At 37.7% G+C, this 13,298-nt stretch overlaps 1 protein-coding gene across 1 annotated transcript in view; it reads left to right on the forward strand.

Annotated features, from left to right (window-relative positions):
• ANKFN1 (ankyrin repeat and fibronectin type III domain containing 1) overlaps window positions 1-13,298 on the forward strand; it is a 318,100-nt gene that overhangs the window by 277,601 nt on the left and 27,201 nt on the right. The window contains exons 15-17 of the mRNA XM_039885708.1: window positions 5,837-6,003; window positions 8,643-8,793; window positions 10,323-10,491. Coding sequence (XP_039741642.1) covers window positions 5,837-6,003; window positions 8,643-8,793; window positions 10,323-10,491 — 487 coding nt within the window. The remainder of the gene's footprint in view (window positions 1-5,836; window positions 6,004-8,642; window positions 8,794-10,322; window positions 10,492-13,298) is intronic.

Raw genomic sequence — 13,298 nt, forward strand, 5'->3', positions numbered from 1 at the left:
GGAAAGGAAAATAGAGTTACTATGTTAGCATGTCTCTGAGCAAACTAATTGGCAATGAGAGTATTTCCAATAGGGAGGCACCTCTCAGGTGCTAAGTTACTCGGACTATGATTTTCAGGGGTCATTTCAATAACTGAAAGCTTCACAGGTCGTTTTCTCTGAAGATTAATCTCTCACATTTGTACTATGCTTTCAAGTTTATAACACTGTCATATTAATGATATCATCTGAACCTCACACACACACACACACAAAAACCGTGAGATTGAGCAGGTAATTTTATCATGTCCAATTCATAAATGAAGCTATGGATTTCAGGAAAAATAGCTCACCAAGGTCACATCAGCCAAAAAGCAACATAGAAAGTTCAAGGACCAAAGTTCAAGGCCTGGTACTTTTCTCATTCTACCATGCTGCTTTACACACCCTCTGCCTCCTTTTCTCTGGATCTTTTTTTAAAATATGACCCTGGAGATGCTGCAGTGAAGTTTTTCTTCTATCTCCTCCCATCTCTGCTTTCCTGCTCTTCTCCTCAGGCATTTCTCGTCACCTTCAGGGACCCAGTATCTTCTTCTTACACCTGAGGTTTCCAGGACCTACGATCTTGTCTGCCTTTTTCTGGTTTTTTTTTTTTTTTTTTCAGCACATTATGGTTCCCTCTACCTCCAAGCAGCCTCTAACATGGGGATAAAAAACTACCAGAACCAGGAAGACTAATGGAAATGAGCCAAGTGGGCTGGATATAAGAAACAATTGATTTCATACATAAACTTGTTCACTGATGTTCACAGAAGAATTATTCACAGTGGTCAAAAAGCAGAAATACCCAAATGTCCAACAACTGATAAATGGATAAACAAAAGTAGTATATCCATATAATGGAATATTACTCAGCCATAAAAATGAAGTACTGATCCATGCTACCACAGGAATGAACCTTGAAAACATTATGTTAAGTGGAAGAAGCCAAACACAAAATGCTACATACTGTGTGACTCCATTTATATAAAATGTCCAGAATAGGCAAATCCATACAGACAGAAAGTAGATGAGTGGCGTCAGGGGCAGACAGGAGAGGGACTGAGAATGATAGCTAATGAATGCAAGGTTTTCTTTTTAGAGTGATAAAAATGGTCTGAAATTAGATAGTAGTGATAGTTGCACAAGCTTGTGACTATAATTTTTAAAAAAACACAGAATTTCATACATTAAAAGGGCGAATTTTATAGTATGTGAATTATATCTCAATAAAAACAAGAGATGTAAGAGAGACTACAGTAATCGAGATCCCTTGTCTCATCTAAAGAACAACCCTATTTAGCCTCAGCTAATAGTAGTGAAAGAAAGTAGTCTCAATGCTGAAATATTTTCCAATTGTTAGAGAAAAGTTGGAAGTTCGGAGTTTCGAATAAAATCTCTTTACTTTTAAAGTCAGAAAATAATTCAGAAAATTTAAATTCTTTGTAGCCCATGTGATCTTTGGCTGGCCCACAAAGATCACCAGCCACCATTTTATGACTTCTGCTATCCCTAGACAATTCAGCTTGCATCCTCTATCTGCCAAACAAAAGCCCTGTAGTTATTGGAAAAGCAACTATTTATCATTCTTCTAACAAGCTCTTAGGATATCTGATCAATGAAGAGCGGCTAGACGTACCCTTCCTAATTACTGCACCAGCACAGCATATTTTCTCCCAGGGGCCCAGCCCCAGACCCCACTACCTTTGGGCTTTTCGCTTCATATTTAATAAACATTATTTTGGCACCAACTAGGTGCCAGGAACTCTTCTAGGTGCTATAGGAAAAACAAATGAATAAGTCAAGGTCCCTGGTCTCAAGGAGTTCAGTCAAGAGAGGGAGACAGACTTGTAAACAAATCAAGGTAATACAAGGCAGAATTAAACCTGAGCCTGATAGCAGTACAAACAGCGTACTATGGAAACAGACAAAGCAGCTTTTAATTCTACCTGGAAATATCAGGGAAGGCATTGTGGAAGAGGTGACATTTGGCTGAGCCATGAAGGATAAGTTAAGTTCACCAGGTGGAGTTAAAAAGAGAAAGAGATGAAGGAGGGAAAGATAGAGGGAGGAAGGGCAAGAAGGAGAAGGGGAGAGAGGGAAAGAGGAAGAGAGGGAAGAAGGGAGGGAGGGAAGGAGGGGAAGGGAAGAGAAGGACTCAAATAGAATTAAATAGAGGGCATGTAAAAGAAATGAGGCAGAAGCTAGAAAAGTAAATCTCACCCTCCCTTGGGTCCACAACAGACCTTACATATTTTTTTTATGGCCTTTATCACACTGGGTTATAGGTTAGAAAAACTTGCTTACATGTCTCTCTCACATACTGAAATGTGAGTTCCATTAAGGGAAGGATAATGTCTTACTCATCTTGATGTCACTAAAATCCTAGCACAATGTTTGACATATATAGCCAGTGCTCAGTAAAAGTTGGCAGAATGAGTGAATTCATGAACCAACAAAAAACTCAAAAAGATTAGGACATGTATTGCGGAATGAAAAAGGGATCCATTTTGACTGGAAATAAGAGATGCAAAAGGGCTATAGTGGAAGTAGATGCTAGAAATGTGGGTTAGAAATCAAATCAGGCAATATATAAACCCACAAGCATTTGATTTGGTTTAGGAGGCCTCTCCAGTGTACCTCAGATTATGTGAAGGGGACAGCTTCTTTCTCTTCTCATGCATTTCTCAGGCTCCAAAACATTCTTACTAATGAAGGATAAAATGACTATGTAAAGACAGAAAATCACATAGTAGATGCTCAGTAATAGTCTTTTTAAAAAATTGAATGAAAGAGTAAATTACTCCATCTCAGAATGGTGCTGGTTTTTACATAACCACAGTATGTTCCCAACTCACATTCTATTTGTGGTCAGTCCTGACCCCCACATGTTTTTTCTCTTATGCTCAAACCCATCCTGTACTTGTACTTGGGTTTGGGTCTTTACAAGCACATTTTCTTATTAAATTTCAACCCTAATTATGATAGGCTTATTTTTCCAATGCATAGGGTCATGCAGAGCTTCGTTACTATTTTCCAGAAAATCAAAACCACGTCAAATTTGGGTCCCACAAATTTGATACACACATTCTTCATTTCTTTGTCTGGAATGTCAATAAATGAGCTGAAAAGACTGGCCCTCAGGACCAGTCCCTCCTGGGCCATCACTCAATATGTCTACTATTCCAACACATTTCCATCATTCACAAATCTTCAACCTAGATATACATCTTATTAAAGTAATATGGTAAAGATTCTACTTTGTCCCAGATTATCTAGTGAAATAGCTTACATTAGAGACTTCTCCCTGGTCTGTGGATCCTGTTCTTTTGCTGTTAGAAATTAAAATTGTACAATTTGCCCTTCACAAAATGATGTTGACTCCTATTTAATGTCTCAGGATTTCCTGAGTGACTGCAAATTGATTGTTTGATGGTTCTTTCTCATTTTTCCCAAAGATCAATAAGTTGGCGGTCTTTAATTACTAGAGTCATCTTGTGTTTCTCCCCTTCCTGTTTCAAAGATAGGCATATTTGCCCTTTTCTAGTCTTTAGGGACTTTCTAGTTCTCCATCACTACTCAAAAATAATGACCTGTGGGTTTGTGGCCACATCTGCTTATACAGAAAGTACCCCTAGGGTGCATATCATCAAATTCTGCTGATCTGAATACTTCAAAAACTACTGGATCAGGAAGACTAATGGAAATGAGCCAAGTAGTTTTCCTCCTTTCATTAACTGTTTCTCTTTGATTACTCATTCATTTCTCAAAATTTCACCTTGACTGAATTTCCTCTAGTCACTACTTACCTATGATCTGTTCTGAAGAGACGGGATAGAAGACATTAAAAAGTTAAGTCTTATCAATCTTCTGATATTAATAAGAATTTCTTCCTTCTTGATCATGAAATCAATTTTTTTCTAGTTTTTTTTCTTTTGCCAAATATATTAAAGTTATTTAGCCTTTGCTTTTCTTCAGATTGTATACCTATTATACACAGTAGTACTAAGTACTAAGACAAAAAGCAATAAAAAAAAAACACAGCAACACCATTAACAACATAGACTAGCTCAAGAAAAGAGCATAAAAAATGAAAAAGATAAGTACTACACCTCTGTGTGCCTACACTGTCTCTATTATAAAACTGATTTCAGTATATTGTGATCATTTGTTTACTCATCTGCTTGACCTGTTCAAAAGTAGTGATCATATCAGGTTACCTGAAACCCTAGTCCCCGATAGAGCCTGTTATTCAGTATGTTTGATGAATGATGGAACAAAGGAGACAGCACACAAAAGCATATACTAGATGTTGTAAATCATTAATTCTAGAGGAGATGACTCCTTCAGAGTATAGTGGTCAGGGAAGCCTTGACCACCATACCTCTCTGTTCCATATAGAATTCTGTACAACTATAATGTTTGTTTTTCTCTTCCTTTTTGCCTTCCTTACATTTAGTAGTAGAGTTGATTCCTTCTTTTTTACCCCCTCTGAAAACTAGTCCAAATCTGGCCTATAAAAATCCTTCCCTTATGATCAGTTACCTGACTCATAACTCCTAACTCTGTTTTACCCCGCACTGCTCAAATGTTTAAGAAGTCTTATCTACTGATATGGGGGCAGGGAAGGGGAGTGGTCTTTATTTCCAATTATTCATTATCTGAATATCTTGCATATAGAGAAGCAAAGTCACAACTTAAATAGTTCACTAGAGAACTGACCACATATAAAACAAGACTCCATTCAAATACCCCTCTGTGTTTAACTAGGTTGGCACTTCCTGTTATACAACTTTATTCAGTCTCTGCTGCCTGTGGAATATTGTGATGTGACAATACAATGCAAAATAAATGCAAATCTATTACTAGGTAAATTTTAAAATCTTGTAAAAGACGCAGAATTTTGCAAAGCTGAAAAAGATGACGTGGAGACCTAATCAAGTTACATGCAAGGCTAGTCACATCTGAGAAGCTAGCAGTGGTAGATCAGTTAACAATCAAAGAACATAAAATGAGCCAGGATGTTATTAGAGAATGACTCAAATATCAAAATTTTTAAATACTAGGAAAAAAAATATGAAACTTTTAAATACTCTTGCAAAAATTATCCTCTTCATGATCACATTGTGAAAGTCAAACAGCATTAGGAATAGCATTTCCAGTTTGATATAATGTAGTCTAAAAACTTAAGCCAAAAAAAAAAATCAATACTTGACTCTCTCTCTTCATTCTCAAAATTAGAGAATAACTATAACTTAAATGTTAATAAGATAAATAAATCTATTGCTGTTACATTGTTTCATTCAAGACAAAGAATCAATTAAATCTCTTTTTCTACTTACTATAAAATGTTGATCCTATTTTAAATGGTGTCATTTAAAATAGACTTTTCCTGATAACAATTATCCTGAAATAATGAGGCTTCCTGAACTTTGTCAGCTTTTACACTTGCAAATTTCTGTTTTCCCCCAGCTATACAATAAGCTCTAAAAGGACAGAAATTATAAATTCTATTTTTCTTTAGTACCTGCCTCAACCAGCAGCAGCCCATTCCCAATTACACCCCACACATCTACCACAGTTCAGAAATCTGAAGGAAATCAGCATGCAGAATATATTAGTGACTGATCACCTGACTTGGAGGATTATTTCTCCTAAAGGGAAGGCTGACTGTCCTGAACCTCCCGGTGGTACCCGAGGATCCTCACCTAGTTACTTAGCTATAGCTCCTTTAATTATCACCTAAGAAACAAAAAAAGTTTGATATTGCTTTTTAAAGAGTTGTTTTGTTTTGGTTTTTGTTTTTTTCACCCTACAGGATATTCTCTCATATCACAAAAGGAGCCATCAGCGGCTATCTCCTGGATTATATCTGGGCTACCTAAAGCTGTGTAGTTCTGTGGATCAGATCAAAGTTCTCGTTACCCAAAAGTCGCCCAACATTCTCTGCCATGTGAAGATCCGTGAAAACAATAACATTTCCAAGTAAGTTGTGAGGAGTTTGGCTTTTCTTGTGATGAAACAATGGCTCGAGTGATGGGCTTGATGTGTTAGAAGGAAAATGAAGTATTACTTCTCTGGTGTTTCTCTGCTGAGATGTCCTCAGGGGCCAGCACAATGGGGCAGAGGCAGATCTGCATTTTAACATTAGGAGAGGGAGGGCTTATGGTGCTGGTGAAAGGACTGAGCCCATTTAAGGGGGCACCATCCTCTCATTTTCCCCTCTGTATTATTTATGGTGCAACCACTGATGCCCAACTGGTTGATGAATAGATACCCTTTTCTTTTAACACTGCTATTTCCAATATCTTTTCTTCGCAACCTAATAAGTCATTATTATTATTTTTTTTAATATCACTGTGGAAATAGATTCTTGTAGAGCAATTGATTTCCTCTGAATCTTAAAGAGCCCTCCCTACCCTCATTCTCCCCACTCTTAACTCTCTGGCCTGAGGACTTTGTATGTCTTTTATACTCTTTATGATTCTCTAGGGAAGAAAAGAAGTAACAAGGCCTGAGCTTCTGGAAACTGCTCTATGGTTTGGCATTATGGTGAATTACCCTGTTAGCTTTGGGAAAGTTGCCCACTCTTGCTAATCTGGCTCAGCTTTACAACTAGTCCTCTAGCAGGCCTCTGAAAGTCTACTATAATAGACTGAATTGTGCTCAACATGAAAAAAAATTTTTTTAAGAAAAGAGTAGATAAGAAAAAGAACTCTCCAGAGTTTGTCAGGCTTCAGAGTACAAATGAGATCCCCCAATTTTACTTATACCTATGTATTTGCTTAACCAAGGGAGACTCTAATTTGGTCGTTTAAAATTTTGTCCCTAAAGTGGCAAGTTTATTAACTATAATGTCTCACGATGTTTTTTAAATACTTAGTTGAGGACAATAAAGGAGATGATAATGACAATGATCCATTCAAAGAACTCACTAGCTGCCATATTCTCTCCTTTCACTTATCAACTACACCTAGGCTTTAAGTCTGCCATCTGGTGGTCACTTCTACAATCAACATTAGTTATCTCAGTCCTTCCCAAGAGGTTAAACAGCTCTTTCGTGGGTTGACTCAGCAATGGTTACTTTCATCCATTTTCTAGATTTGTGTCTTAAAGGTTTAGACTCTATCTTTTAGTGATTATACCAACTAATTTCCCTTTGCCAAAGATCCAAGTTTCATTTTTAAAAGAGATTCCAGTAGCCTCCACTCTTCCAGTTCCATCTTCCTCATCTTTAGAGATCAAACTCATTAGTTAGTGGTATATATTTTATGATATTCCTATCAGTAATTTATTTTCTAATTTGATTACAGATGTTAACTTAGCAATGTGTTCCTTCAGGTTTTGTGTATAGTTGTGCTAGTCAAAACTCCCGCATTTAGTTCGATATCAGTGACGGGAGAAAAGGAACAGTTCCCAAGCAGGTTCTAAAAGTTTTCAGTTATTTACAAAGCCAACAGTATGCCCAGATTGAAGTACGATTTAATTTGGGGGTTTTTTTCTCCCTTATTGGGACACAGGGTAGATTTTCCATCGTCTTTTCCAGTGTGGAAACTGAAATGAAACAGATATCTTGAAAACAGAAACTTTTCTAAGAGCGTAGTCAGTTAAAAGAGAGTGTTTTCTGATGAACAGTTCGTGTCACAATCAATTTCATTTTCTGACCCACAGATTGGAGCCCAGGCTGGTGTGTAATCCATTGGGAAAAGCCCTCAGAGGGTTTTCACGAGAGTGGGAACATACGTTTCCATCCCCAGAGAGGAGGGCTTTCCTTTCTCTCTAGCCTGCTCCTGAGAGCATATTGCTGTTCCCTAAAGAGTTCAGAGGAGAAACCAGGCCAACTAAACATGTTTAGAGACTTGTAGTAAAATACCTGTGGAAACAATGTTACCCAAGAGGCATTTTACCTTTTGAAGAGCAGCCTTTGGGGGACAAACCAGATGTGCTTTCCTCCCACCACCATTCTTTCCTTTCCCTTCTGCATGACATTTGGAGAAGTTCATTAGGAAGGATTATAGAGCATGCAGAATAAAGACACATATGACTGGTTTGGAAGGATGGAAGTAGTGATGTGTGTCCCCTGGTTCCTTTTATTGAAATTGCCTGTTGTTCCTGTTTATGATTCTCCTCAAGCTTTTGGAAAGGAAAGAAACCAAAATAGTCCCCAAGATTACAACAGGCCAGAGTTGAAATGTGCCATGTGGTTTGTTGCCTGAGTTGGACCAGACTGCTGTGGTTACCCGACTGCTGAATTAACCAGCAGATGCCCCTGTGGCAAAATGTAGGGTCTTAGAACTTACAGAGGATCTTCAGGGAAATAAAAATGAAAACAATCAGGAAATTATTACAAAATATGTAAAAGCTCCAATCTCAAAAACTGACTGATACGAATTAGACCTGCTGTTCTGATATATATGTGGTTTGATAGGTGAACTAAGCTTAAATTAGAAAAAGCTAATTTTAAACTCCATTTGGGTGGCTAAAAGTCCAAATATCATGAGTTGCATCAAGTTTTAACCACCAAAAATTGGTTATCCAGGTTCTGGACATATTCGCTAAAAATGTTCTGAGCTGTGTTCTGAACTTTTGTTATATTTCTAATTTTAACTTGACTCAACATACAGAGAGGAGTGGGAATGGATCCAAAAGCTTTCTGGCTCTGAATCTATGGAAAGTGTGGATCATACTTCTGACTGCCCCATGCAATTGTTCTTCTACGAGCTCCAGATGGCAGTGAAAGCTCTCCTTAAGCAGATCAATATACCTCTACAACAGGTACTAGTCCCTACCATATTTATCTTCATTTATCTTCCATTGTGGCATAAAACTGCATTGTGGCATAAAATTCAAGAGGTAAATATATATGTTAATTTTCATTGATTTAAATGCCACTTTGCATGTATAAGAGTATTTTGAAGTTGATGCCTATAAGTAGACACAGACTGCATTTCTGCCCTTTTTCTCCAGCTCCTCTGTGTTGACCTTGCCCAAGGTTCCTAGACCCCAACTTACTATGGTCTGGTCAAGCAAGAAAAAATCACTGGCTAGCCCACCTTGAAAGACACCAAGTCTTAGCTTCAGGATAGCACAAAGCAAGGAAAATAAACAAATAAGTGTATAATTAGATATACAAATGATATATCTAAGAGCAGAAGACTAGTGGTAGTATAATCTACAGCAGTGGCCAAGGTTATGCCATGCTATGTTTCCACAGCATGGAAAAATTATTATCTTATCTAGATTGAAATGTGAAACTTTAACATCCACTAACGAGAAATTTTAAGAAAAACTGTTAGTATAGAAGAAAACAGTAAACATTTATTAGGCTCCGTCCAGTAGGTTAACATGATGTAGCATTAGCTTGAATTCTTTATTCTTTTTTTTTGCCTTTGTTCACCTTCCCCTCCCACCCAAAACATACTCATGTGCACGCTGTCTCTATGTACACACACAAAATGAACCAAGTTTAGCCTGTAAACTTGGAAGACCATTACACGAATAACTATCTCTTTTTAAATAACAGAGACAACCATGTATTGGCCTCTGACTCATGGAGGCAGAGGGACAGATTAGAGACTCCAAGAGTGTTCTTCCATTGGCGTGTTGTTCTGATTCTAAGTTAACACTGCAAAGCTAGTCCAAAACAGCCAACACTGACAAAGAATAAATTGCACAAGATGCCATAAAGACACTAGGGGAACAACTGGATTATTCCAGGGGTGGCCATGTACTCAGGAGGAAAAAAAAAAACAGGTCTGCTTGTGACAGTAGATACTATTAAAGGGTTTCTTGGGCTTAACAGGTTTGAAGCAGCTCATATTTCATTGGTGACTCTTGGGCTACATATACATGTTGGGAGAAGGCTGCCTAACTGCCTAAGAGTGCATACAACTTTTTTTTTTTTTTTTTTGGATTCTTGTAAAATTTTCTCAGTCCTTGGCCAGAAACTACATTTTTCCCCCTTAACCAACTTAAATTGAAACTAGTGGATTTTTAATTCAATCCATTTTTGTTGCTTCATGTAATTATATTCATCATTTTGAAAAGCCCACAGAATGTAATCATTTTCTGCTTTTATAAGAAGCATAAATGTTGTTTTCAGAGTTTATGTGGAACATTACTGCCTTAAATCTTGATTTTATATAGCATTATTAAATGGGCTGAACCCTAATATTTATGTTGTATAAAAATTCCAAGCTTGAAGTCGTGTAATTTTGTTAGATGTTTTATGCCAGTTTGGTGTTGTTTATGTAAGTGCCATGTTGTAACTCTCCTATTTTTCCTCCGCGCGTGTCCCTCTGCAGGCAAGGAACTTCCGCCTCTACACACAGGAGGTGTTGGAAATGGGTCACAATGTGTCCTTTCTTCTCCTGCTCCCTGCCTCAGACGACGTCTGTACAGCCCCAGGACAGAATAATCCTTACACCCCACACTCAGGGTTTCTTAACCTCCCTCTTCAGATGTTTGAACTTGGTATAGTAGCTTGTTTCACCTAGAAATATTAACCCAGCCTCCTTATAATAAAATCACAAAGTTATATCTGTTCCCCCTTGTCCCAGTGGAGGGTCAATAAATCACATGATGGCTTTGGCAACAACCTTTCCTAGAACTGTGTACAAATCTGAGAGAAAGCAAAGCTCCAAGACTATGTGCCTGAGCAATAATTATTGAAACCTAGCTAAGGCCCAATGGAGAGGAGGGAATTCTAAACAGAAAGTTCAGTTATCAGGCTGCAGTTCTTGCCTCCCCTTTGCTTTCTTAAAACATAAATACAAGAACTGATGTTTTCATGAAAAGCACTTTTCTCCCCTGCCCCCCACCAACTGGTTAAAAAAAAAACAAAAAAAAACTGAAGTTAAAATGTAGAGTGTCTATCACTTTGGAGGAAAAAAATGTCTAACTTTAAATAGCACTTATTTATTAAATAGAGTCTAATATTAAATAGACTAAAATTCTAGCAGACCATTTGAGACACTGACAGGGTTTCCCAGGATGCAACATTGTGATTATAATGTGAGATTCTGAATGGTGGAAAATCTTGTCCTGACTTTCAGAAATGAATAGCCTGGGCCCCAGTTTCCCTATTTTTGCAGAGACCCCTGCTGCCCACTGAGAATGTGAAAAGGGAGGCTTTGTCTCTTCTCCATGCTTCCTCTTGTAACAGGCCAATAAAAGGCAATTAGCAAGAGTTCCATCAGTTCAAATAGATTGTAGGACTTGTGGGAGGGTGAGTGACTGGGTGGGTGGAATGGAGGCAGACTCTCTTTGGATTGCTCCCCTGACAGCAGATTTAGAAGCAGACAAGGCAACCGCCTGATCTCTCATTTTGAGACTTGGGCATCTGAATCTGAATTTATTCCTTGAGGATAAATGAATTAGCTTCTCAGTTTTCTTTGCTCTGAGTAGTTCAGATGCTCTAAAGCTGATGAACAGCAATTATTATTTTCCAGAGGAGAGAGAGTAACTTAGAGAAGCCTAAATCAGACTTGTAGACTAGGATTTGAGAGTCCTAGGTACCCCACTGTATGGCACTGGCAATTGCTTAACCTATATGTACCTTCTCTGTGTCAAATGATTGGCCATACCACTACTAAGAGGCCTGGATGTAAATATGACCATTTAAAGAGTTCCCCACCCAAAGACTATACTTCTGTTATTAAATATAGTTTGAATTAAGGTATTTCAAGTTAATAAGTACATATATAAGGTGCCTGATGTGAAAATTCAGATGATTAAGACAAAAGCTCTGCCCTCAAAGGGCTTTCAGTACAGTAGTAGGAGTAAAAGAATATAAATTATTACTGAATGAGGTATAATGTGCCAAAATCATTAGAATTAAGTGATATTAAAATAAGAAAAGCAAGCACATTTTCTCAACAAAGATATCAGAAAGCTGCCTTGGAAAAGAGGATATTTGATGTGGGTGTTAAAGAATGAATGGACAGGATGTTAATAAACATGGAGAATAAGAAGAACTTTCTTGTGGGGAGCAGAATGAGCAAAGACATGAGAATAGAAGAACTCAGAGTTAGGAAAAGAACAAGTGGTTCAGTTTAGCTAGATCAGAGAAACAATATGAGGAAATAATGGACATAACGCTATACGAACAATTTGTGGCCATACTGGGCAGTATCTTAAGAGTCAGACAAAAGAATCTGTTTAAGATGGATTTAAAGCAGGGTAGTGGGGGAATAGTTCAGAGGTCATTATAATAGCCCAGTGTCAGGGTAGAAACAAACAAACAAAAAAGGAAACAAATACAGATGTAAGAAGCACTGGGAGTAATCAAGATTGGGCAACTGTTTGAGAAAAGGTGAAGTATAGAGACTTCTAGAGTATGCTCATGGTTTTCAGCCTCAAATACTATAAGACTATTGCTGCCATTATAAGAAGTAAGGAAGTCAGAGAGGAAATGGTTTGGAGAAGTGATGCTTTTAGCTCTAAACAGCTTGAATCTGAAGGTGCTAATTTAACATCTGAGTGAACATGTTTAATTGGCAATAGAAATGCAGGAGAGAAAGTTTGGTGCTAAACAGAGAAATTTAACCAATGTTTATTGATAACACCTGAAGCCAGGAAAGTGAATGATTTCCCAGAGGTAAATAACTGATAATTTACAGGGAAAAGAACTAAGAAAATACTTCTTTGGAGAGCCAACTGGGAGTCTATTCTGTGTGAAACAGTCATTACTGTTCCACTATTACCAGCAAAAATACATAAAATTTGTTTCCCTATGCCTCAATGGCCTTGGTGGGAACGATCAATGATTTGGTATCAATCATAATAATATATGACTCCCAAGACCCTGAATGACTAACCCCTGCAAGTTTCTTCTCTAGTCTGATTTCTGGGAGGCTCATGCACTATTCCTGGACAGCCACACTTTATCCCACTGAGATGTTACTCTCTGTTCTGCAATTTTCTCTCTCCACTCATTTGCTCATTAATTCATCAATAAATATTTATTAAATAACCTACTATGTGCCAGGCACTATTCTAGGTACTGAAATGAAAAATCAACAATGAACAAACTCTTCATGGAGTTTACATTCTAGTGGGGAGACAAATAGTAAACCAATCAACAAACAATAATATTGTAAATGTCAACAAACAATATTGTAAATGTCACATAGTGGACTGGAGTGAAGTGACAGGAGCTGCAATTTTGTATAGGATGACCTAGGAACACCTCTCTGCAAAAGATACACTCAGAGCAGAGATCTGAGATTTCCATGCAATGGGAACAGCAAATGCAAACAAAGTCCTTAAAAAGTAAGGGT

The sequence above is a fragment of the Pteropus medius genome, unplaced genomic scaffold (assembly GCF_902729225.1).
Source record: "Pteropus medius unplaced genomic scaffold, Ma_sr-lr_union100, whole genome shotgun sequence".
NCBI lineage: Eukaryota > Metazoa > Chordata > Mammalia > Chiroptera > Pteropodidae > Pteropus > Pteropus medius.